At 43.3% G+C, this 25,415-nt stretch overlaps 1 protein-coding gene across 2 annotated transcripts in view; it reads right to left on the reverse strand.

Moving 5' to 3' along the window:
- The window catches only part of FCGBP (Fc gamma binding protein), an 83,229-nt gene that overhangs the window by 32,745 nt on the left and 25,069 nt on the right, over positions 1 to 25,415 (reverse strand). The window contains exons 5-7 of one of the 2 annotated variants that reach the window (XM_033430957.2): positions 6,551 to 6,607; positions 4,052 to 5,299; positions 1,760 to 2,106 (exon numbers count right to left, since the gene is read on the reverse strand). In XM_033430957.2, coding sequence (XP_033286848.1) covers positions 1,760 to 2,106; positions 4,052 to 5,299; positions 6,551 to 6,605 — 1,650 coding nt within the window. In that variant the 5' untranslated portion in view covers positions 6,606 to 6,607. Of the gene's footprint in view, positions 1 to 1,759; positions 2,107 to 4,051; positions 5,300 to 6,550; positions 11,539 to 25,415 lie in introns of those variants that run through there. The other variant, XM_049703720.1, reaches the window with a different exon arrangement.

The following is a 25,415-nucleotide window of genomic DNA, read 5'->3' on the forward strand; positions in this document are numbered from 1 at the left end:
GCTAAGAGAGGGGAGACGTAAGAATGTATTGCTTGTGTTGGCATAAAGAAACCCTAGATGAATACTCAGGAAACTAGTAAAAGCCCTTACCTGTGGCGAGCAGGGAAAGCAGGTAAAGATAGGCGTAAAAGCAGGATCTTTCATAACATGCCTTTTTGTTTTGAGCTGTAAATTCTTTTCCTATTTAAAAAAATTAATCGCAGCAACATGGAAGAAACTCGAAAGTATCATGCTGAGCAAAAGAAGCCTTACACAAAAGGCTTCTTGCACTGGATGATTCCTTTACTATGAAGTTCTTGAACCAGCAAAACTAATCTATGGTGGAAAAAAATCAGAACTGTGATTGCCTCTAGGAGTGTGTGGGCCATTGTTTGGGAAGGGGCATGAGGGAATTTTCTAGAGGGATGCAAACCTTCTATATCTTAACAGAGGTTTGGTTTGCACATTTGTCAAAACTCAGTGAACAGTGATTTGTGGATTTTATTATGTTTAAATTTTGATTTGTGGATTTATTTATGATTTGTGGATTTTATTACATTTAAATTTTGTTTCAAAAGTAAGCAAAAAGAAGTGTGAAAATATTGTATTCTAGTTAACGGTATGCTTGCTAAAATCTTTAGGGGTGAAGTGTATTGATGTCTAGGACTTATTTTAAAGTGCATAAAAAGTAAGAGGGTGGGCTTCCCTGGTGGCGCAGTGGTTGGGAGTCCGCCTGCCGATGAAGGGGACGCGGGTTCGTGCCCCGGTCCAGGAGGATCCCACATGCCGCTGAGCGGCTGGGCCTGTGAGCCATATGGCTGCTGAGGCTGTGCGTCAGGAGCCTGTGTTCCACAACGGGAGAGGCCACGACGGTGAGAGGCCCACGTACCGCAAAAAAAAAAAAAAAAAAAAAAAAAGTAAGAGGGATTGTTGAGTGGCCAGAGGGATGGACAGATGATAGATGTGTGATGAACTAAGCAGAGTAAAATGTTTATAATCCAGGTGATGGGCAAATGGTGTTCACTGTACAATGTTCACTGTACAGCTTTTCTGGGTGTTTGAACATGTGCATAATAATACGGTAGGAAAAAGGGAAATTATTGTTTCTATTTATTTTGCTGTTCTTATATTTCTGTAATTTATATTGGCTGAGTAGTAATCCATTCACCAGAGGCAGAATAGCCTAGAGGTTAAGACAGAGACTCAGGAGCCAGCCTGGGGGCGTTCCCAGCTCCATCTCTTACTAGCCCTAAGCCCTTGGGAAGTCATTCATCTCTCTGGACCTCAGTTTCCTCATCAAAAGTGTTAATAATAATAACGCCTACCCCCGTAGATTGCTGTGAGCATTAAATGCGTTAACACATGGAAAGTGCTAAGAGACAAACCCGGCACATAGGAGGTGCTCACTACATTTTTAGCGTTTGGTCACTTAAGAAATTACCCACTGCGGGACATTTTGTCTTCTTTCTCTCTCTGCCCGCCCCCTCTTCTTGCTATTATAAACACATCGGCATAAACTTTTTTCCCCTAACCATATCTCTGAGCATTCTAAAAATTTTTAGAAATCGAACTGCTGGACAAAAGGGGTTTAAGGTTCTGCCACTGATTCTCAAATCCCCCCTCCCGAGCCCCCACGCCCTCGGCCCACTTCTCTGCACCCTCCACCCCTTGGCAAAGGGCTGGGGTCTGGGGCCTGACACCCAGGAACTGCCTCCTCCTTCTGCTTGTTGGGTGGCTCATGGGTTTCTTTTTAACCCGGAAGCCTCCCCTGGATCCTTACCCGAGCGAAGCCAACTTCCCCGCGGGCCAGCGACACCGCGTGGTTGTAGGCGCGCACGGTAACCAAGCCCACGTAAGAGACGCTGCGGCTGCCCCGGTGCTCGTTCTTGGTCTCCACGCTGAAGGCAGGCAGGGTCTGGTCGTCGCTGCACAGCTCCGCCATCGAGTACAAGCACGTGCCCATCATGTCATAGCGGCGGCCATCGAAGGTGGTGTAATGGGGGTCACCCTGGGCGCGGCAGGTGGCCGCGGAGTCTGCCAAGCACCTGGCCTGCCCATCCAGCACCTTGCAGAGCTGCTTGGGACCGCACTGCTTGCCTTCGCAGGAGGGCTCCTGGGTCTGCAGGGCTGGGGAGGGAAGAGGGGTGGCCACAAAGAGTCAGGAGTGTCCACCCTACCAGGAATCCTGGAGCTCTCCCACCCGGGGGAGTTTGGGCAGTTAGCTCACAACGACCCATTCTAGAAGTGGGGGGACTGAGGTCTGGAATCTCAGAGGGAGAGAGCTGCTCAGGCCTGACTTCTCTTAGGTTTTCTGGTTCCCCAGAAAACACAGCTCAGCCCAGAAGAACTGGAAGGTGGTGAAGAACCACCAGGCAGGAACAGTCATGGAAAGGTTAATGTGTGGCTTTTCTCTCCCTGTTTCCCCCTTGCCCCTACCTTCCCAATCAGGCTAAAAGGCTAAGGGATCGTTTTTATTTTTTATTTATTTTTAATTTTTGGCTGCACCACACAGCATGCAGGATCTTAGTTCCCTGACCAGGGATGGAACCCATGCCCCCTGCAGTGGAGGCGTGGAGTCCTAACCACTGGACCCCCAGGGAATTTCCCAAGGGATCTTTTTTAAAGATAGAAAATGGAAGACAGAGACTGTTCAATAGAATGGAAATGGTGGCGTCAGGCCGCCTAGGTTAGAATCCTGGCACAGTCAATTAGCTGTGTGACACTGGAAAGTAATTTATAATTCTGTATGTCTCTGTTTCCTCACTTGTGACATGGGGGTGATAATAATACCTTCTTCACAGGGATAGTTGGGGAGGGGGGAGTGGCCCGGCTCAAATAAGCTAAAATATAAGCAGGGTTTGGAACTGATCCCAGGTGTTAATTAGGTTAATTATTACCTATTACAATCAATCACCCACCTCTTCCACATTACTATTCAAGCCTGAAGTGGCCCTTTGAAGTTGGGTAGCTTCCATGCCCTGGAGGATGGATGGGAGGGGCATTTTTGCCAGTGCTGGGAACCCTACTGTCTAGGATCCCTGCTTCGGGAAGCGGATCCACGTAGGAAGAGACAGCTCTTCCTCCCCTGCCTCCTAGTCTTCAGAAGCTCTTGCCTTCTGTCTGCTCATAATAATAGCTCACCCTTATGTAGCCGTACTCACTTGCCCGATACCCTCTAAATGAGCTACAAATGTTAACTCACTGCACTGTCACTTAACAACCCTGTGAGGGGTGCAGTTATGATCCCCATTTTACAGATGTGGAAACAGGTCCACAGAGGTGAAGTCACATGCCCAAGGTCACACAAGCAAAGGTGGGATTTGAACCTGGGAAGTCTGGCTTTAGCATCTGTGCCCTCAAACGCGGCACTGCTTGGAGGCAACTCCTCGACAGGCTGGGCCCAAAAGTACACACAGGGCCAGGTCCTAGAAATTAACTATGTTAACACATACAAGACACCTAGAGTGGACCCTGGTATGTTGAGAAATACTCCCCCCACATGGTAGCCATCATTATTATACTTCTAGACCTCCTGAGTTTGGCATTCCTGTATGAGGTGTTGGGGGAGTGGCAGTTAGCAACTGGTATGGTTGTGTGTCAGTAGCTAAAATAACAAAATATTCTCAACCTGGTTGGTGAGAAGCTGCTGACCTGACCTGACCCCCCACAAAGATCCTCTCTCTTGGCACGTGGCTCTCCGCAGGAACCTTACCGCAATGCCACCCCCCACAAAAGCAACAGACAAAGGGCTGATGCCAGACACCCTGGGGGCTTCTAGGACCCTGCTGCAGTGCTCTGACTGGCATCTCTTCAGACTGGTTGGGACCCTGGATCATACCAGTTGCTAAACACTTAGAGTATTGTTCGTGCAGGGGGGTGGGGGGACAGGGAGGGCTTGGGAAGCCTTAAGGAAAAGAAGGATGGCAGGGAGGATGCAGGTGAGTGGGAGACAGCCCAGCTGAGCCAGGAAGCCACAGATGAGCACAGAGAGGGTGGGAAAGGGGAAAAGGCAAGCGAGCTGGCAAAGGGGTCCCCAGGTGGACAGGGCCAGAGGTCATTTCTGATCACTTACTCCGGCCGCACGCAGCTGCTGTCCCAAAGCTCACGTCCTGGTTCAGCCCAAAGGTGAGCAGCCCAAAGCTGGTAGCAGCCTCAGCCACATGGATACTGTCCTTAGTGCCGAGGTCCACTTCAGCATATGAGAACTCACTGCCTGGCACAACGGCCCAGGTGAGATTGGCCCCCAGCCTCTGCCCATCTATGGTCAGCTCACCAGCAGCCTTTGTCGGTGCCACTACCAGGGCCACGCACTTACAGTTTGGCACGCACTTCACCACATAGGCAGGGCAGTAGGCTGCCACGTCTGGGATCAGGACCAGGTGGGGGTCATAGGTCACTCCATCTTTGGTGGTACCCGTGCCAAACAGCAGGACTTGGATGCCCACATCTGCAGACAGGTAGAGTGGCTGGGACTGCTGGATCTCAAACTCTGCCACGTTACCTGCCTGGAGCTCACGGGAGCCATTGGTGCCCCCGAGGTTGTAGGTCAGTTTCGTGGCCTGGCTGGCCACGACATAGACCAGGTCGGAGCGGGTCTGCAAGGACAGAGGGGGCACCACATAGTAGGTGCCCCAGGCAGATGTGGGTAGCAGCTGCTCCACCACATGGTTGCAGTTCGTGTTTTTCTGGGCACAGCTGTGGCCAGAGAGGACAGCCACGGGGCTACTGGCGGTGACCTTTGACCCTGAGAGGTTAGCTGTGCTCTGCACCTGGGCCACCTGGTAGGGGTCCAGAGTCACACTCAGGACATTGCCCGCTGAGTAGGACTTGCCCTGGAATGTCACTGACCCCTTCAGCTGTATACTGACAGAGGCACCGTCTGCACCCGCCACCACAGCAAACTCCTTGAGATTCCGGGACGAAGCGCTGGAGGGTGTGAACACAAAGTACTCAGTGCCTAGGGCGCGGACAGGCCACAGCTGTGTCACATCTGCTGTGTTGGGCTTAGCGTTTATTGCCTGCACAGAGATGGTGCGGTCAGAGTGGACCACCACCGCACGCTGGAAGGTACTGCTGCCGACCATCTCAGCCTTGGCAGTGATGTTGACCATGACTGACTGCCCGGGCCTCACAGTGACCTTCTGTGAGGTGCCGTCTACCTGGCTGAGGATGGAGACTGAGGTGAGGTTGTCCGACAGACTGGAGAGGAGGAGGTAGAGGTAGGCTTTGCTGTACCCGCGATTATAGTTCTGCAGGAAGGCCGTGAGGAATTCCTCCCCCCCGCTGTTCTTGGCGTCCACTGAGGCCTCCTGGGTCAAACCTGGGGTGAGAAAATGCAGCTGTGGGTCTGCTTTACCCAATTCTCCCCATCAGAGAAGTAACCTCATACCCCGTGCCTGGGTCGCATGTTGAAATACTAACGTGGGTTTCTATTCTCTCTTCTCTCTCCTTTCCCCTTATTCATGCAGTGTTCACCTACCAGCCTTTCTGGCTTTTGCCTTCCAAAAGCCTGAACACTTCAGACAGGGATCTCAAATTCAAACACTGACGGGGCCAGGCAAGTGATGTAAATGTGTGAAACAGAACTGTGCAGCTAGAGCATTCACATGCCATGGAAAGTGGGGTGTTGCTATTAGCTTTAATCTGTTGTTATGATGATGGCTTATGGGCTCTTTCTTAAAAATGTCAGATCTTACCATTTTTTCAAGAGAAATTGGATATCTGAATTTCCATGTGAAATCTCCAATCCAAAACGGTTTTAAGTAAGCACTATGGGGCCCAAACTGGCTGGATTCAGGTGCCAGTTTGTGATTTCTGTCTTCATAGGATTAGGGGTGTATGTGAAGGGGAAAAGGGGATTATGGGAGTATGGACAAAATGTCTCCTAGAAATAGAGAGGAGCGGGGACTTTTCAACACCTCAATCTAGGAAAAGATTCTCCAGGGCTGAGAAGAGAGAGGGGGAGGGAGAGAGATCACTTTACAGGATCTTGGAGAGAGTTGTGGTGGTTATAGGACTGTCTGCTGAATAAGGGGAGCCTTGAAGGACATCCCAGTGTCCCATGGGGCCAGGGGATCAGGGGCAATGAATGTTTCTAAAGTAACCTAAATAGATGTTCACTGGTAAAGAGGGCCGGCATGTCCCATCCCTCCCCCCAAACTTTGGCTTTACCTAAGACTCTAGTTCTGGACATAACCCTATAATTGGGCACCAAATCCCCCCAGCCCCCCGCCAAGAAAGACTTTAGTGAAATTTTCCATCGCCTCAGCAGAATGAGGCTCTAAGTCAAAACTTTAGTTGAGCTGCAGAAAATCAAGAAAGTAGTAGTTCTTACCTACTTGAATATGGGGACTAAAGTTTTTACCTGTTTCCCTCTGGAACAGAGAGAGAATGGGTGAATTCCACCACATTTCTCTGCAGGACTTAAAGGGTCTCTCTCCCATCTCAGCTAGCCTGGGGTGACACTGGGAGATGTGTTTGTGGAGGGGGCTCAAATGGAGGGTGCTGACCCAGGCAGGTAGAGTTCTTCAGACTGGAACCAGGACATAGATGGGATTTTGGTCTGACTTACCCCACAGGAGGGTTGCTCCGGCCCAGAGCAGCCACCAGCTCCGCAGAGAACCCATGTCTGCAGTGGAGAAAGAGAGGGGGTCATAGGAGGCGGTCTGCCCCTCCTGCCAGAGGACAAAAGGGCCCAGTCTCAGGACAAGGGCTGCCTGGGCACCAGGAAGGCTGAGGTGGGCTGAATCCAAGGGCCAGTGTGTGTGTAAGGGGAATTGGACATCTGGTGGGCCTGGGGGCTGGGCAGGGAGGGCAGGAGAGAGGTAGGATAGGGAGTTGGATGTCCAGTGGGTCTGCGGGGAGTGGGATGGGGAGGCCTAGAGCCAGGGGCAAGGGTAGGGGACCTGATGTCCCACTTCCAAAGGGGATGCAGCCTCTCTCGCCTGCAGGTTCCCGGAGCTGCAGGACTAGCCCCAGGTTCCCTGGGCCGGGCTATATAGTGGAGTTTCTGGACTCCTCAGGCCACACCCTGGGCCACCTGCCAGGCAGATGATGCCAACTTCTCGGAGGAGGCTGCTGATCCCAGGGCCAGCTGGAATGGGGCCCCTGAGGGCCTGAGAAGGGTGGAGGGCAAGCTTGAATGCCTGAGTCCTGAGAGGGGTGTGAGAACAGCTGGTGGCTGTGCCTGGGGAGCCTGCTGGAAACGTCAGTCCTGGAAGGGTGGTGTCCCTGAGAGAAACAGCTGGGGAGCAGGGTGCTGAGGGCCTGGAGCTGGGTCCCCAGGGGGTGGGGAGCAGGAGTCGAAGGTGGCATTTGGTCTTGTTTGCTGGTTCAATGGCTACATTTTTTTCCTTTGTCTCCTGCCAGGAACAACAGTGAAGGACCCACATCCGGGTCCCCACCCCCCACAAGCTGTTCCCTGGTCCCCAGCCACGCATATCCTCTTTCCAACCACTCAGGGTGGGGGGCAGGTGTCTGAGGTGTGCAGGAACCTGAGCACCTGACTCAGGACTTTGTTGTGGGACACAATACCTCCACCCCCAGACCAACAGGGCCTCCTGGGTACCTAATCTGCAAAATAGGAACATCAAAACTAGCTTCACTGGGCTTACTTGTCTCCCAGAGGGCACTCTGTAAACTCTCAAGGAGTGTAGGTGGGAGGCAGGCTCTTCTGGTGTGGTTTGAGGTGGGGAGCAGGTGGCACCTGGGGGCTGGAGCTGTGTGTAAAGAATGATGCAGGACCCTGTTTCCTGGTTCCACGCAGACACTGGGCTTCACTTTCTGGAGAATTTGTTTTCTGGGAGGTGTTTTTTTTTTCCTGAGACGGGACTCGCTGAACAAGTTTTGGGTGATTCTGTGCCCCCATCACCCCAAAATCTGCCTGGGATGGGAGTTGGGGGTGTAGGTCACAGAAGCAGAGATAGCTGAGAGGTGGTGTGGGCATTCTGAGGTGGAGTCCATTCCTCCTGAGGGGCTGACCCAACCCATGCCCTGCTCTCCTCCGCCCAGTCCCAGGACTCATTGCCTGGGGAGTCTCCCCTGGAAATAGCAGCTGCAAAGCCTGGGTGTACTCTTGGACAACACCCCAGCAGCTGCTGCCCCCAGGACTTCTCCTCTCTTATCACAAGGCTTGGGCCTCTGCATGGTCGGGGTGGATGGGGGCTGTTAGAGCCCCACCCAGGGCAGGTCCCCAGAGGGAGAGAGAAAGGCTCAGAGCTGAATGGGCCCCAAGGTCAACCAGGAAAATGAGGTGAGTAAACAAGAGACCGGATAAGAACCAGACATATTAAGAAACAGGCAGGGGTGAGGGGACCAATGGGGAGTGAGAGCTTTGTGGGGAGTGGTGCCTGAGTACCTGAGGAAAAGGACCGGGACGAGGGGCTGCTGGGATTCCTAAGGAGGAAACAGCTATTGCAAACCAAGATGTCAAAATCTTCTGTCGGATACACCTTGTTTAGCCTGAGACACTCAGAGAAACAAGGGATGAGGGAGCAGAAAATTAGAGTAAGACTGAGAGGTGATTCTGCCCCCCAATCTCTGAGCCTTGAGGTCTCCCCTGGTTGACCCCAGAGAGATGCCTTCCCCCTCCTCAAAACCCATTGTTGCATTCTGCGGCCAGAGTCCCCAGAAGTGGGGCGGCGGTGGTGGGAAACCTCACAATTTAATATTTGACACCCCTGGGACCTTCTCCCTCCTTTCAGAGCCCAGGGGGTGTGAATGTGGTGGGTGGGTATGGTATGACGCACCCTGTACCCTACTCCATATCATATCGATTCTCAGAAACCCCACTGAGAACCCGCCGAGATAACCTGTGGGGACACTTCTTTGTGGTCAGCGAAATCACATCCATCCTGCCACTGGCAGCCCTGCTCTGAGCCCAAACAAGGGGCGTTTGTGTGTCCAAGCCCTCTATCCTCTCCCTGCTGACAAGATCTGTAGGGGACAGGTCTGTACTGGTCATATGACTTGAGACCCCTGGGACCCTCTGGCTTGTCTGGGTTTTAGAGATCCAGGGTACAGGTGGAGACAATTTACTCTGCAGCTCAATGCAGATTTTCTGGCAATTTTGAACTTCGTTCTTTCATGCTCTGGATCCCACAAGGGTCTCTGGACCCCCTTGGGGAGCTCCTTCATCTTGCACAAGTTGCCACTAACCTCCCTGAGGTTCAAACTTGATCTTGTTCCTCCCCTGCTCAAGGAAATTCCATGCTTCCCTGTCCCTGTGAAAGCAAGTTCACACTCTTGGCAGGACTATCTCAAGCCCTAACGCTCCATTTCCTGCACCTTCCACCTTGTCATTGCCTGTGCAGTTCCTTCCACTTGGAACACTCTTCTTCATATTCTACCTGCTAACTCCATGCCTGGAATCCAGACATCATTTCCTGCATGTGTCATTTCCTGAGAACCCGAGCTGAGGCTAATCTCTTTTATTCCTCCTATACGGCACTGGCCATCTGCTCCCTTGCTTTATGGAAATTCCCTTTATTTGTTTTACCTTCTTGAAACTTCAGACCTGCTACAGCTATGTTCCTGTTCTTCACCTCCCCACCCATCTCTCTTTGACCCACCACAATCTGACTTCCATGTGCATCGAAACTGTCCTGCTAAATCCTCCAGTCACCTCTTACTTCCCACTTGATTCTAACTCCTCTTTAACATTTGACATGAATGCTTCCTCCTCAAAAATTTCTAATGTCTTGGTTTCCATGATGTCACTTTCTTCTGGATCTTGTGTTACTTTGGTCTGTTTCCTATAATAACCCCTTTAACATTGGTGGTCCTCAGAAATAATGCCATTTGCAGCAACATGGATACAACTAGAGATTATCATACTAAGTGAAGTAAGTCAGAAAGAGAAAGACAAATACCATATGATATCACTTATATGTGGAATCTAAAATATGGCACAAATGAACCTATTTACAAAACAGAACAGACTTTTTGACATAGAGGACAGACTTGTGGTTGCCAGGAGGGAGGTGGGGAGGGAGAGTGATGCACTGGGAGTCTGGGGTTGGTAGATGCAAACTATTACATTTAGAATGGATAAACAACAAGGTCCTACTGTATAACACAAGGAACTATACTCAATATCCTGTGATAAACCATAATGGAAAAGAATATAAAAAAAGAATGTATATATATGTATAACTGAGTCACTTTGCTGTACAGCAGAGATTGGCCTAACAGTGTAAATCAACTATACTGCAATTTTAAAAAACTGGTGGTCCTAGATTCTCTTTCTCTGCTTCTTTCTATAACTACCTCTTTTCTCCAGGAGATCTTATCCATGTCCATTTATGCTGTCTAATAGAACTTTCTGTGATGATGAAAATTTTCTGTGTTTTGTGCTGTCCACTGTGGAAGGCAATGGCTCCATGTGTCTACTGAGCTCTTGAAATGTGACTAATGTAATGGAGGAACTGAATTTTTAATTTAATTTCATTAACCCATTTAAAATTAAAGTAACCACCTGTAACTTGTGTCCATATTAGACAAGACAAAACTCTAGAATTGTTGCTAGCCCAGGCTCCATTTCATCTACCTAGTCAGCTGCTTATATGTCTGTCACCCACCTACCAACCTATTTATTCTCTTCTATACCCATTTTTACATTCCTGGCCCCCTTGTAGGCAACCATTCTAATGTGATTCATGAGAATATTTTTAATGTCTTCTTGAAATAAAATACACATGTTCGTAAGTGCACAAATCATAAATGTATGTAGCTCGTTGAATGATCTCAAGATGAATACATCCTTATAACCTACACCCAGGTCAAGAAAGAGAATGTTTCCAGCATTCCAGCAGCCCTCTTCATTCTCCTTCTTAATCGCTACCCACTCCCTACCTCCCATAAGGAGCCACTATTTTGGCCTCTAACACCACAGATTATTTAGCTTGTTTTTGAACTGTGCACAAATGGAATCATATGTCTATGTTGTTTTGTGACTGGCTTCTGTCACTCAGTGTTATCCTGTGTACATAACTATAGTTCATTTTCGTTGCCATATGGTACTTGCTTGTTTAAAAATCACTACAGGGACTTCCCTGGTGGTCCAGTGGTTAAGACCCCGTACTTCCACTGCAGGGGTCACGGGTCTGATCCCTGGTCAGGGAACGAAGATCCCTCATGCCGCGGCCAAAAAAAAAGAAATCACTACATATTTACCCATTCTACTGTTTCCACTTTGGGCTAATGAATACTATCTTCTGACGCACATGTGCACAGTTTCTGTTGGGATGTGCTGTGGAGTTCCTAATGGTCATGTCTGGGTCATTTGGCTCAGCTTTAGTAGATGCTACCAAACATGTTTCAGTTTGAACTCCCACGATCGGTGTATGACCAATCTGCTTGCTCCACAGCCCCGCCCATATTTGGCCTTGTTACACTTTGTACCTTTAGCCATTCTAGAGGCGTAGTGGTATTGGGTTGTGGTTTTCATGTGCATTTCCTTTATTTTTTAGTGCAAAAAATCAAGAATGTACTTGCTCACTTCAGTAATCTATTTGTTCAAGTCTCTTGCCCAATTTTTTTTTTTTTTTTTTTTTTTTGCGGTACGCGGACCTCTCACTGTCGTGGCCTCTCCCGTTGCGGAGCACAGGCTCCGGACGCGCAGGCTCAGCGGCCATGGCTCACGGGGCCAGCCGCTCCGCGGCATGTGGGATCTTCCCGGACCGGGGCACGAACCCGCGTCCCCTGCATCGGCAGGCGGACTCTCAACCACTGCGCCACCAGGGAAGCCCTCTTGCCCATTTTTTCAATTGGGTTGTCTGGTTTTTTTTCTTATTGAGCTGTACAAATTCTTTATATATTCTGGATACAAGTCATTTTTTGTTAAATGTTTTGCAATTTTTTTTCTCCCACTCCGTGACTTATCTTTTCACTTTTTTTTTTGACCCACATTGTGTAGCTTGTGGGATTTTAGTTCCCTAACTAGGGATCGAACCTGGGCCCACAGCAATGAAAGTGCACCAAGTCCTAACCACTGGACCATCAGGAAATTCCCTTTTTTCACTTAAAAATATATTGATTGATTTGGCTGCACCAGGTATTAGTTGCAGCGTGTGGGATCTTTGTTGCTGTGTGTGGGATCTTTAGTTGCAGCATGTGGGCTCTTAGTTCCCTGACCAGGGATTGAACCCCGGCCCCCTGGACCACGAGGGAAGTCCCCCTTTTCACTTTTTTAATGATGAAAAAATTCTTAATTTTAATGTAGTTCATTTAATCAATCTGTAACATTTCATGGCTGGCCTTTTTTTTCCTGTGTTGAATTCTTCTAATTCAGAAACATTCTATTTTTCCTATTTATGTAGATTTTCTTGGATTTATTTCACCAGTATTTAAATTTTTTTCAGAAATATTATGGGGACAGGAAGTAAGAATTCTGAGGGGACTTAGAGAAAATAGAAAAGTGATGTGAACCCTGCCACCTTGGCATGTGCTCTGTCTGAAGAAACTAATAAACATGCACTCTGAAGACTTTCAAAGGGACACTTTGTGCTTGATGTAATGGTTAGTGAGAGTGAGTGGGCTCTGGTAGATATTGACTCTGATGAGGAATGAATAGGTATTTCTCATCATTCTCAGGACTTGTGATCAAACCCTTTTACACCTGGACTCTGCAGAGTGGATCCTCCTACCTAGAGTGAAAACATGACACCATCCAGGAAGTTGAAAGAATGCCTCCCAGTCAGAGAGGCCATTTTTCTCTTCCTTGAATAGGTGAACTACAGGGGTTTGACAACTTCCTGCCTGAGCCATGCCCTTCTCCAGCAACCACAGATGGAACTGAAAGGAAAAAGGAAAAGCAGCAGGTAGTGGGCAAAATTATCTAACTCAAGATTTCAGAGCTGAGTTGATACAATTCTATGAAGAGAAGCTTTTGGAAAACCTTTAAGACTGAGTTAGGGGACCCTAACTCAGAGAGCTGGGTTCTCCACCCCCAGCACCCTGTAATTCCTTTACCAAAACACATTTCACATTGTCTTGTAATTGTTTTCTTGACTTCCTTAATCTGAATAAGGATGTGTTTATTTTGCTGATCGGTGGATCCCCAGGGCCTGGTATAGTCCTGGCTCATAGTGGGTAGTTAATAATTATTTCCTGATTGAATGGAGAAATGAAGAGAAGCTCTGGAGGGGTGACACAGGTTTGTGGGGTTCAGTTCTGTCTGTTGTATGGCCCTTCGGTGGAAGTTGTTCTTCCCATAGCGATAATGGAGGGTGGTATAGACACTTTGCAGAGGCAGAGTGGGAGAATCAGGCTGCCTGGTCATATAACATGGATATGCTGTACTTCAAGTACACAGCTCAGATCAATGGTCTCTGTGTTCATATTTTTTTCTAGGAAAAGTGATGTTGGCTATTTTTAAGCTTAGTCAAATATTGCTGTGACACACAACATATATGTATTAGCCAGATCTGAATAAATATAGACCACAGGACTACATATCTGAAATTTACAGAAATATTTAAAGAGAAAAATGCAAATGCCCTGGTGGTTAAGAACCTAAAGTCACTTGGCCGGCTAGTACCAGAAATGGAATTCCATCTGGCTCTCTGGGCTCCAGGTGCAGTGCTATTTCCACTCTGCCACTGACTCACAAGTCCTTTTGGTGGGGACATATAAAATATTACTGTTTTGCACATGAAAAAGTAGTCGAACAATTCTGGATCACTTAATTGTTGTAGTTCCCACTTCTCTCCAAGGAAGCCCAGTATCTACCTTGAAGGACATCTATAAGGTGCCTTAAAGGCTCTTAAGTTGTTTGCTTAAATTTGCAATAGTTATACATACTTGTTGAACATTTTTCAACCAATTCAAAGTGTGGAGATAAAAAGTATAAGTATTGCCCACCTACCCTCCTCATTCCCCATCATTTCCCAGAGGATAACTCCAGTTAGCAGTTTGATGTATACCATTCAGTCCTTTATATATTCATATATACTTATATACACATATGCATATGTACACATACATAGCTCTTCTAATAAGGAAAAATGAGATCAGTTATAGGTTCAATTGTGTCCCTGCAAAATTCATATGTTGAACCCCTAATCTCCAATACCATAGAATGTGAGCTTATTTGGAAATAAGCTTGCTGCAGATATAATTAGTAAAGATGAGCTCATACTGGAGTAGGGTGGGCCCCTAATCCGATATGACTAGTGTCCTGATAAAAAGGGCAATTTGGACACAGAGTTAAACATGCACACAGGGAAAACACCACGTGAAGATAAAGGGAGAGATTGAGGTGATGCATCATCTACAAGCCAAGAAATGCTGAAAATTACCAGTAAAACCATAAGAAGCTGGTAGAAAGGCATGGAACATACTCTTCCTCACAAAGGAACTAACCTTTCTCCAAACCCTTCTGACATCTTGGTCTTGACTTTCTGGCCTCTAGAACCGTGAGACAATGCATTTCTATTCTAAGCCCAAAAAGTGTGTTTTCTCAACACACAGATCCTGCACATGTTTTGTTAGATTTATACTTAAATACTTTATTTTTCTTTGGATCTATTGTAAATAGCATTGTGTTTTCAATTTTGGATTCTACATTTTCATTGTTAGTGTATAGAAATGCATCTGATTTTTGTGTGTTTATTATTTGGTTTTTTTTTTTTTTAGAATCCTTGAGATTTTCTATGTAATCATGTCATCTGAAAATAAGGACAATTTTATTCCTTTCCAATCAGTATTTTTTAATCTTTGTTTTGCTTTGTTTAGCTGGCTAGAACTTCTAGTACTGTGTCACATAAGAGGTGAACATCCTTACTTTGTTCCTAATAAGGGGAAAAACGTTCAGTCTTTCAGCATTAAATATGTTAGCTGTAGGTGTTTATATTCTTGTTTCTTTTTTTTTGTGGCCGTGCCACGCAGATCTTAGCTCCCCAACCAGGGATCAAACCCACTCCCCCCGCAGTGGAAGCACAAAGTCTTAATCACTGGACCACCAGGGAAGTCCCTGTTAGTTGTAGTTTTTTGGTAAATGCTGTTTTATCAGGTTGAAGCAGTTCCCCTTTATTCCTAGTTTGTTGGGGTTTTATCATAAATGGTGTTGGTTATTGACAAATTATTTTCCCATGTCAATTGATATGATCATATAATTTTTCTTCTTTAACTTGTTGACATGGTGGATTACATTGATTTATTTTTTAATATTGAAGCAGCCTTGCATACCTGGAATAAATCCCACTTGGTTATGGTATAGAATTCTTTTTACACTTTGAAGGCTTTGATTTGCTAATATTTTTAAGGGTTTTTGAATCTAAGTTCACGAGGGATACTAATTTTCTTTCTCTCTCTTCCTCTTCCTCTTTCTTCTTTTTGTAATGTCTTTGCCTGGTTTTGGTGTCAAGGTAATTCTGGCCTCATTGAATGAGTTGGAGAGTGTTCCCTCTTCTATTTTCTGGAAGAGATTGCATAAAAGTGATGCTAATTCTTCTTCAAATGTTTGATAGAATTCTCTAGTGGAACCATCTGTACCTGGATATTTCTTTCTTTAGAGCCTTTTAATTACAAGTTCAATTTCTTTAATGCCTATTCAGGTTATCTATTTTATATTGGTTGAGTTTTTATAGTTTATGATTTTTGAAGAATTTATCTATTTCATCTAAGCTGTAAAATTTGTGAGTGTAGAGTTGTTCATAGTATCCCCTTATTACCATTGTAATGGCTACAGGGTCTGTAGTGATATATCATCTTTTATTCTTGATATTGGTAATTTGGGTTTTCTCTTTTTTTACCCTTGTCAGTTCTGCTCTATGTTAATTAATTTTATTGATCTTTTCAAAGAACCAGCTTTTTGTTTCATTGATTTTCTCTATTAAGTTCCTCTATTCAATCTTATTAATTTTTGCTGTTTATTTTTTCCTTCCTTTTGATTGCTTTGTGTTTATTTTGGTCTTCTTTTACTAGTTTCTTGGGTAGGAGCTTAGATTATTGGTTTGAGACTTGCCTTTTTTCTAATGTAAGCATTTAGTGCTATAAATTTCCCTTCCAGGGCTTCCCTGGTGGCGCAGTGGTTGAGGGTCCGCCTGCCGATGCAGGGGACACGGGTTTGTGCCCCGGTCCGGGAAGATCCCACATGCGCGGAGCGGCTGGGCCCGTGAGCCATGGCCGCTGAGCCTGCACGTCCGGAGCCTGTGCTCCACAGCGGGACAGGCCACAGCAGTGAGAGGCCCACGTACAGCAAAAAAAAATAAAAATAAAAAAAATAAAAAATTTCCCTTCCAGCACTGCTGTAGCACATCCACATATTTTGATGTATATAAATATATATAATGTGCATACTGGTGTCGTTGGATAGAGTATTCTATGAATGTCAATTAGATCCTGTTGATCAGTGGTGTTATTCAGTTCTTCTATATCTTTGCTTATTTCCTCTCTATGTTCTATGAATGGTGAGAGTGAGGTTTTGAATTCCCTAACTATAATTATGGATTTGTCTATTTCATCTTTCAGCTCTACTGGTTTTTGTTTCATGTAGTTTGAATCTCTATTGTAAGTATACATTTAGAATTGCAATGTCTTCTTGGTGGAATGATTTTTTGTCATTATGTAATGTCCCTCTTTATTCTTAGCAATTTTCTTTGCTCTGAAGTCTACTTTATTTGATATTAATATAATAACTTGTGGCTTTTTAAAGTCAATATTTGCATGGCATATTTCTTCCCATCCTTTTATTTTTAACCTACATATGTTATTATATTTGAAGTGAGTTTTTTTGGAGACAGCTTTATAGTTGAATCATGTTTTTTAAATTCACTCTTTTATTTTGTGTATTTAGATAGAAATTTACATCTAAAGTAACTATTGATGTGTTTGGGCTTAAGATTGCCATTTTATTATTCATTTTCCGTTTGTCCTCTCTGTTTCTCATTTTTCTAATATTCCTGTGGGTTATCTGAGCATGTCTTAGAATTCCATTTTGATTTATATTATTTTTGAATACATTATTTTGGATAAATTTCTTACCACTTGCTTTAGGTATTACAAATTAATATGTAACTTATCACTTAAGTCTAACATCAGTATTTTACCACTCTGCTGAAACTTTACTTCCATGTAGGTTCTTTTACCTTCCTCACTTTCCAAAATATAATTGTTTCAAGTGTTTCCTCCATCTACAGTAAGCACCACATCAAACAATGTTATAATTGATTTTAAATTATATATATGATTTTTAAAACTCATGAGAAAGGTAGCCTATTATATTTACCCCTGTTTTTACCCATTCTGCTATTCTTCCTTCCTTTCTGAAGTTCTGAGACTTCTCTTATTATTTGGAGTTTGAAGGACTTCCTTTACCCATTCTTTAAGGGTGCTTCTTCTGATGACAAAGCCTCTAGTTTTTCTTCATCTAAAAACTTAGATGGACTTCCCTGGTGGCACAGTGGTTAAGAATCCACCTGCCAGTGCAGGGGACACAGGTTTGATCCCTGGCCTGGGAAGATCCCACATGCCATGGAGCAACTAAGCCCGTGTGCCACAACTACTGAGCCTGCACTCTAGAGCCTGCAAGCCACAACTACTGAGCCCGTGAGCCACAACTACTGAAGCCCATGTGCTCTAGGGCCCGCATGCTGCAACTACTGAAGCCCGCGTGCCTACAGCCTGTGCTCTGCAACAAAAGAAGCCACTGCAATGAGAAGGCTGTGCACCACAACAAATAGTAGCCCCTGCTCACCACAACTAGCAAAAGCCCATGTGCAGCAACGAAGACCCAACACAGCCAAAAAAAATTAAAAATAAAAATAATAAAAATAAAATAAATAAATGAAAACATTATTTCCCCTTAACCTCTGAAGGGTAGTTTTGCTGGATATAGGATCCACAGTTGACAGTTCTTTTCTACTGGCACTTGAAACATATTATGCCATGCTTTCTTCTCAATGGTTTTAGATGAGAAATCCATTGTAATTTGATCAGCGTTTCCCTGTAGATAATGTATCATTTCTCTCTAGTGCTTTCAATATTCTTCTTGCCTTAGTTTTCATAAGGTAATTATGTTATGTCTTGGTGTGTATTTCTTTGGATTTATTATGTTTAGCTTCTTGAATCTGTAGGTTTATGTCTTTTGCCAAATTTGGTAAGGTTTAGTCATTATTTCTTCAAATACTTTTTTGGCCCTGCTCTTTCTTCTCTCCTTCTGATACTCTGTGATACAAATATTAGATTTTTTGTAATTGTCCTCCAGGTTATCTAAGGATTTGGTAGGTTTTTTTTTTTCCTGTCAATTTTCTCTCTGATTTTTTTTTATTGATTGGGTAATTTCTATTGTTCTATCTGCAGAATCACTTATGCTCTCCTCTATCATATTCATCCTGCTCTTGAGTCTTTCCAGTGAGTCTTTAATATCAGTTATGGTAGTTTTCAGTTTTATCATTTCCATTTAATTCTCTTTTACATTTTCTATATCTTTGGTGAAATTTTCTATTGTTTTCATTTGTCTCAAGAGTATTTGTAATTGCTTGATGAAGCATTTTTATGATGGTTACTTTAGATTTTTGTCAGATAATTCTAACATCTAATTCATCTCAGTGTTGGCATCTGTCGATTGTCTTTTCTCATTCAAGTTGTGATTTTCCTGGTTTTTGTTATGATATGTGATTATTTATTATGTCTTGAACATTTTAAATATTTTGATAGAAAACTCTGGATCTTATTTAACTCTTCCATTTTAGCAGGCAGTTACCATGTTTAGGTTTAGCAGGTAGGTCCTGGCCTAGTTTTGTGTGCTGTGGTTCCAATGACACTTTAATTTTCAGAGGACTTGTAGTGTTATTCTGTTCTTTTTCCTTTTCCCAGTTCTGGTTGTACTTGCACCCAATTCATGTTGTTACCACCAATGGAAACTGAAAGCATTTCCTAGCGTCCAGCTGGTGCTGCTAGATTAGGGGTAGGAGACACTAGCATAAAGGGGTGGAGAGCGCTTTCCTGTACTGCCCAGTGCCAGTGGGGCTCCTGGTTGATCACTACTGATATTGCCCATGGGAGAGAAAAGCACATACTTGGGTGCCTTCTGTTGCTGGAAGGAGGCTAGAGAGCCACTGAGCCTGGGCCACCTCCTGTCACTGGGTCAGAAGTTGAGAAATGCTGGTTCACTGTGTTGTTCCTCAAGTCCTAAGGTCCCCAGCCAGCTAGCCTTCTACTTTCTACCTTTCAAAGACCTCTTATGAATGTCTGCTGTATTATTTCCAGAGTTTTTCATTGCACTTATCAGGAAGGGGTAGGGAGAAATGAGCCTCTGCCATCTTGTCTGGAACCAGAAGTCTCCACTTATTATTCTAATAATTTATTTGTAGGGTTTTTTTTTTGGATTTGCTATGTGCACTATCATATTGTTTATGAATAATGAGTTTATACTTTCTTTCTCATCTTTATATCTTTTCTTTAGGCTCTCTATTACACAGTAGAAAAAAGGGTATATTGGGGGTATCCTAGTCTTGCTCCTGAACAGAAACCAAAAACTTTCAACATTTTGCTACTGAGTATAATGCTTGCATACTATTTTTGTGGGTACACATCATTATATTTAAAAAGTTCCTTCTATTTTTAGTTTTTAAATCATAAATGAATGTTTAGTTTATTAAATGATTCTTCTGCATCTACCTCAGTGATGTTAACATCCCTTGTTGAGTATTACACCTAGATCTAGGGTTGCCAGGTCAAACACAGGACATTCAGTTAAATTTGAAATTCAGATAAACAAAATTAATTTTCAGTATAAGCATGTTCCATATAACGCTACTATAACTTTGTAAGTACGTCCCATGAAATTTGTATGCTAAATCTGGCAACCTACCTAGACTCATTATTTCTTTAGGGGTTTACAAAATGGGGATTTCTAATTTATCATTCTTTCTTCATTTATTAGCTACTAAAAGAGAAACATCTGTATACTAATATATACATATACTACTATACAGAGAAACATCTCTCATTAATTCTTTGGTTATCCTGAGTTTCAGTGAATACAGAAAAAAACAACTTAAATGCTTCAATTTTCAGATTTAGACAGTTCTCTCTGAAGGTAAACAAACGTGTGTGTGTGTGTGTGTGTCTGTGTCTGTGTTTAATATTATTATGAATATATAGGTTTTGAACATATTTGCTCTTTCAATTTCAACCCTAGGCCAGTAGGAGCCTCCTTAATTTATGGTATGGAAAGATGTTCCAGGCTCATCTTTGTACATTTCTTGACCAAATCCGGAATCAGCCATTTCTCAGAGAGCTTTGATTCCTATCAGGAATTCACCAAGTTGTATTTAGAGACCATAATCTGGGCACTAGCAGGGGAACTGTCTTTTTGTTTAAATTTTAAAAAATTTTATAGAACATTTGCATGATTCCAAAGCCAAAACTTTATAATGAGGTATCTTCACAGAGGTCTCACTGCCATCTCTGTGCCCTCTACCATGTTTCCTCTTTTGCCCTATATGAAACCATTTTTATTCATCTTTCCATTGTTTCTTTTTGAAAATATATATGTGTGTATTTTCATTTTCCTTCTTTCTTACACAAAAGGTAGCATATCCTATACACCATCCTTCACTTTACTTTTTTGCGTAACACTTTATCATGGAGATCACACCATAACAACATGTAAAGATCATCTCCATTCTTTTTTAGAGTTGCGTAGTATTCTACTGTATAAATATACCTTAGGCTTATTCAATCAGTTCGCTACTGATGGATATTTTGGTTTCAAGTATTTTTCTGTTACAAAAACTGATATCACAAATAACTTTATGCATTCATTATTTTGTATTTTTGCCACTGTATCTTTGTCATAGAACCCTAGAAATGATATTAAAATGAGAACTTCTGGATCAAAGGGAATACATAATTTGGTTAGAAGTGAGATTGATAGGTAAAAAGCCACATGTATGTGACTTTGCTGGAAATTGCCAGATCCTCCTTCCTGTGGCTTGTACTAGTTTTCATTCCTACCAGCAATACCAGTTTCCCCACAACATGACAACAGAGTATGATGTCAATCCGGTAGGTGAGAAATTATATCTCAATGTAGTTTTAGTTTGCATTTCAAGCATTATAAATGAGGTCAATCACCTGCTCATTTGTTTAAGGACTTGTGTTTTCTGTGAATTCTGTTCTTCTGTCTTTCTACTTTTCTCATTGTGTTTTCTGCCGTGCAAAAATTTATTATTATGTAGTCAAATGTATCAATCTTTTCTTTTACTGCTTCTACATTCTGAATCATGGTTAGCAAAATTTTGCCCACTTCAAGGTTATAAAGGAATCCATTATGGTTTCTTTTAGTATTTTTATAGTTTCGTCTTTTAAAATACAGATCTCTGACCCTTTTTTTTTTTTTTTTTGACCTCTAACCCTTTTAAAATTTATCCGGTGTATGGTGTGAGAAGCAGATTTAATCTGATCTTTTTCCATATGATTCTCCACTTACCTCAGTACCACTTATTTTAAAAATCCTTCTTCCCTCCAATGGTTTGAGATGCAACCTTTATCATCTACTAAATTTCTATATGCACATGGGTCCATTTCTGAATTTTCTAGGCTGTTCTTTTGGTCTATCCATTCATATGCTAATACCTCATTGTTGTAATTACAGAAGTTTTATAGTATGTATAACTCTCTGGTAGTGCCTCTCTATCATGGTCCTCTTTCTCAGAGTTTTCCTAGCTGTTCTTATTTATTCTTTCAAATAAGTTTTTATAGTCAACTTTTCTAATTCTAGATTAAAACCTGATGGTATTTTTAAGGGAGCTGCATTATATTTATAAATTAACTTTGAAATAATTACTATCTTTGGGATTTTGCTGGTGGTGCAGTGGTTAAGAATCCGCCTGCCAATGCAGGGGACACGGATTCAACCCCTGGTCCCAGAAGATCCCACATGCCGCAGAGCAACCAAGCCCGTGCACCACAACTACTGAGCCCACGTGCTGCAGTTACTGAAGCCCGTGCGCCTAGAGCCCATGCAACAAGAGAAGCCACCACAATGAGAAGCCCGTGCACCACAACGAAGAGCAGCCCTGCTCGCCGCAACTAGAGAAAGCCCGTGCGCAGCAACAATGCAGCCAAAAATAAATAAATGCAGCCAAAAATAAATAAAATTTAAAAAAAGAATTACTATATTTATTATGTGAGACTTCTAACCAAACACACTGCCCTTCCATTTGTTCATGTTTACTTTTGTGTCCTTCATGAGTATTTATAGTTTTCCTCATATAAGTTTTACACATTTCTTAAGTTTCTGCCTGGGTATTTTATTATCATTACTATTTGCTCTTGTGAATAGGGTGTGCTCTTCTATTACCTCTTCTAACTGGATACTGCTGAAGGCCGTTGATTTCTGTACATTAATTGTATGTCATGTTACTTAACTAAATTTTCCTATTTGTGGTTGCTCTTTGCTGATTCTTTTATAACCATATAATCATCAAATAGATAGAGATAGTTTCCAGTTCTTATGCCTCTAATTAGTGTTGGCTAATGGCTCCAGCATAAAGTTAAAGGGACTGAAGATAGAGTGCACCCTAAACAGAATACTATCTCCCTCCCTCTGTGACAGGAGACTGGCTCTATCAATTAACCCCATCTCTAAATCTCTGCTTCTGCACATCATCTTATAATGATGATCAAACTTCTTTAAAATACATATGCACATGCACACACACACGCGCACACACACACACACACACACACCTTTCTAACAATTCGTTCTGCCCTAACTACAGCCCTCTTACTCCCCTTTCCATCAGAGTCAAGTTTCTTGAAAGAGCTATGTATACTCTCTGGCTCAACTTTCTATATTCTTCCACTTTCTACATTCATTCTTTCTACATTCTTCAGCCCCTACAGTCTAGTTTCCACCCCTACCACTGCACTGAGTTTATGCCAGCCTAGGTTACCAATAATCATTGTAATTATATCCAGAGAACATTTTCCTGTTCTGGTGTGATCTCTCACAAGCACCTCTTTTATGAATTTTCTCCTTCTGTTGGAACTTTCAAGCTCCTAATCCTTTGTCACTTCTCATCTTCGAGCCTCTGTCATTGCTGCCTCTTCTTACATTCCATACTCTTCCTAAGCCGTCTTGAGGAGCCTTCTCTTCTTTCCTGGCTTCAGATACCACCATAAGGTGACTCATACCCTATAATGGTTTTAATGACCTTCTGCTTTTGTTATATTTCTTATTGTAAATAAGATCCCACACAGAAGTTATCAATATTCATTATTTACCACCATATAATGGCTGAGATGTAAAAACTAAGTTGATGGTGCTAGGCCAATATAAGTACAGTGATAAGAAACATGGCACAGTAGTTCTTGATAACACGGGTACAAGTTCAGGAGAAAAATCCATGATTCTACACCAAGTGAGGATTTTGAAAATTTTAAGAACAGTTCTCCTTTGAGTTCCAGATGATGTGTCTAATTGTCTAGTTGATACCTGTTGGATGTCTCAAAGGCACCTCAAACTTAGTATATCCCAAACCTCATTGTCTCCCTCCACCTACCCAGGTCCTTTTCTTATTCTGAATCTCAGTGAACGATGCCACCACTGGCACCAGTTCTACAAGCCAGAAACCCAAGAGTAATTTTCCTGTTTAATTTTTTAAATTAATATACAGTAGAATTGACATATATGGATGTCTGTTACCACTACCACAATCAAGATACAGAACAGTTTCACCATTCCCCAAACCTCCCTCATGCTGTCCTTTTTCTTCTTTTTAATTTTATTTATTTATTTTTGGCTGCATTGGGTCTTCATTGCTGCGCGCGTGTGGGCTTTCTCTAGTTGCAGCAATCGGGGGCTACTCTGCGTTGCGGTGCACAGGCTTCTCACTGAGGTGGCTTCTCTTGTTGCAGAGCACGGGCTCTAGGCGCACGGGTTTCAGTAGTTGTGGCTCGTGGGCTCTAGAGCACAGGTTCGGTAGTTGTGGCGCACGGGCTTAGCTGCTCTGCAGCATGTGGGATCTTCCTGGACCAGGGCTTGAACCCATGTCCCCTGCATTGGCAGGCGGATTCTTAACCACTGCGCCACCAGGGAAGCCCCATGCTGTCCTTTTGTAGTCCCACCCATGCTCTCCCCATAACCCCTGGCAACCACTGAATATGTTCTCTGTTCCTACAGTTCTTTTTCAAGAATGTCTTATAAATGGAATGAGACATTAAGTAACTTCCAGTTCCATATATCCATTTGACTCTGGGACATTCCCACCTAAATGTTTCATGGGTACCTTAACCCAACATCATAACCCTCCTTCCAAATCTGCTTCTCCCCCTGTATCTTCTCAGTGAACAATACGCCCTCATCCAGTAGCCCAAGCTTGGTTCTTCTCCCTTCCTTTCATCCCCACTTCTAATGAGTCACTTAGTCTTATTACTTATACTTCCTTTACATCTCTCAAATTCATCTATTCATTTCCAAGTCAACTGCCATTTTTCCAAGGGATTCAGGTAGCCATCTCTCAGCTGGATTATTGCAATAGCTTTCTGGGTTTGTTTTTTTTTTTTTTTTTGCTCAAAGTCTTATTCCCTTTGCATCCATATCTACACTGTAGTAAGAGTGATTGTCCTAAACAAACAAAATCTTGTCAAGTCATCCCCCAGCTTAAAACCCTTCAGTGGTTGTCCCTTACACTTAGGAGAGATTTTAAACTCCTTGGATGACATTCAAGACTCTGCAAATTATGCCTCCAGCTCTCCTTTCCTATCTCAGCTCATCACTCCTGGTCCCCCCTATGTCTCCTACACAGACGCTCACTTGCGCTGTTTCTTCTTTTAGTCTGGAATGCCCTTCTCCCTCACGGCTCTAAATCCTACTTATTCTTCATGTCTGTTTGGCTATAACCTCCTGCCTGGGTTAAGTGCCATCTACTTTTATTCCTGTAGGAGAACCCCAATGCTTCCCTTATCTTTTCTCTTACTAGAGTGATTTTCAAAGTGGATCTGCAGACCCCTGCATCTCCCCAACCCTTTCAGAGGGTCCCTGAGGTCAAAATTATTTTCATAATAAAAGTAAGTTGCTATTCAGATTTTTTATTATGTTGAAATTTGCACTGATGGTGCAAAAACAATGGTGGGTAAAACTCCTGGCCCTTGTCCCGCATCAAGGCAGTGGCACTGAACATCCTAGAAGTTGTTGTATTCTATACAACCACTCATAGCAAAAAACAAACAACAAAAACCAGTTTCACTTAAAATCCTTCATGAAGCAGTAAAAATTATTAATTCCACTAAACCTCTACCCTTGTATACTTTAATATCCTATGTGACAAAATGCAAGGTATGTATAAAGCTGCATAATGATATATGATGACTGTGTCAAGAAAAAGCTTTTGTTTATTTGAGTTATGAACTGTACTAGCAGCTTTTGTCATAGTGTAATTTTATTTTTACATTGAAAGAACAATTTAAAAACTATAGACTTAAGT

This window comes from Orcinus orca, chromosome 20 (genome assembly GCF_937001465.1).
Source record: "Orcinus orca chromosome 20, mOrcOrc1.1, whole genome shotgun sequence".
Taxonomy (NCBI): Eukaryota; Metazoa; Chordata; class Mammalia; order Artiodactyla; family Delphinidae; genus Orcinus; species Orcinus orca.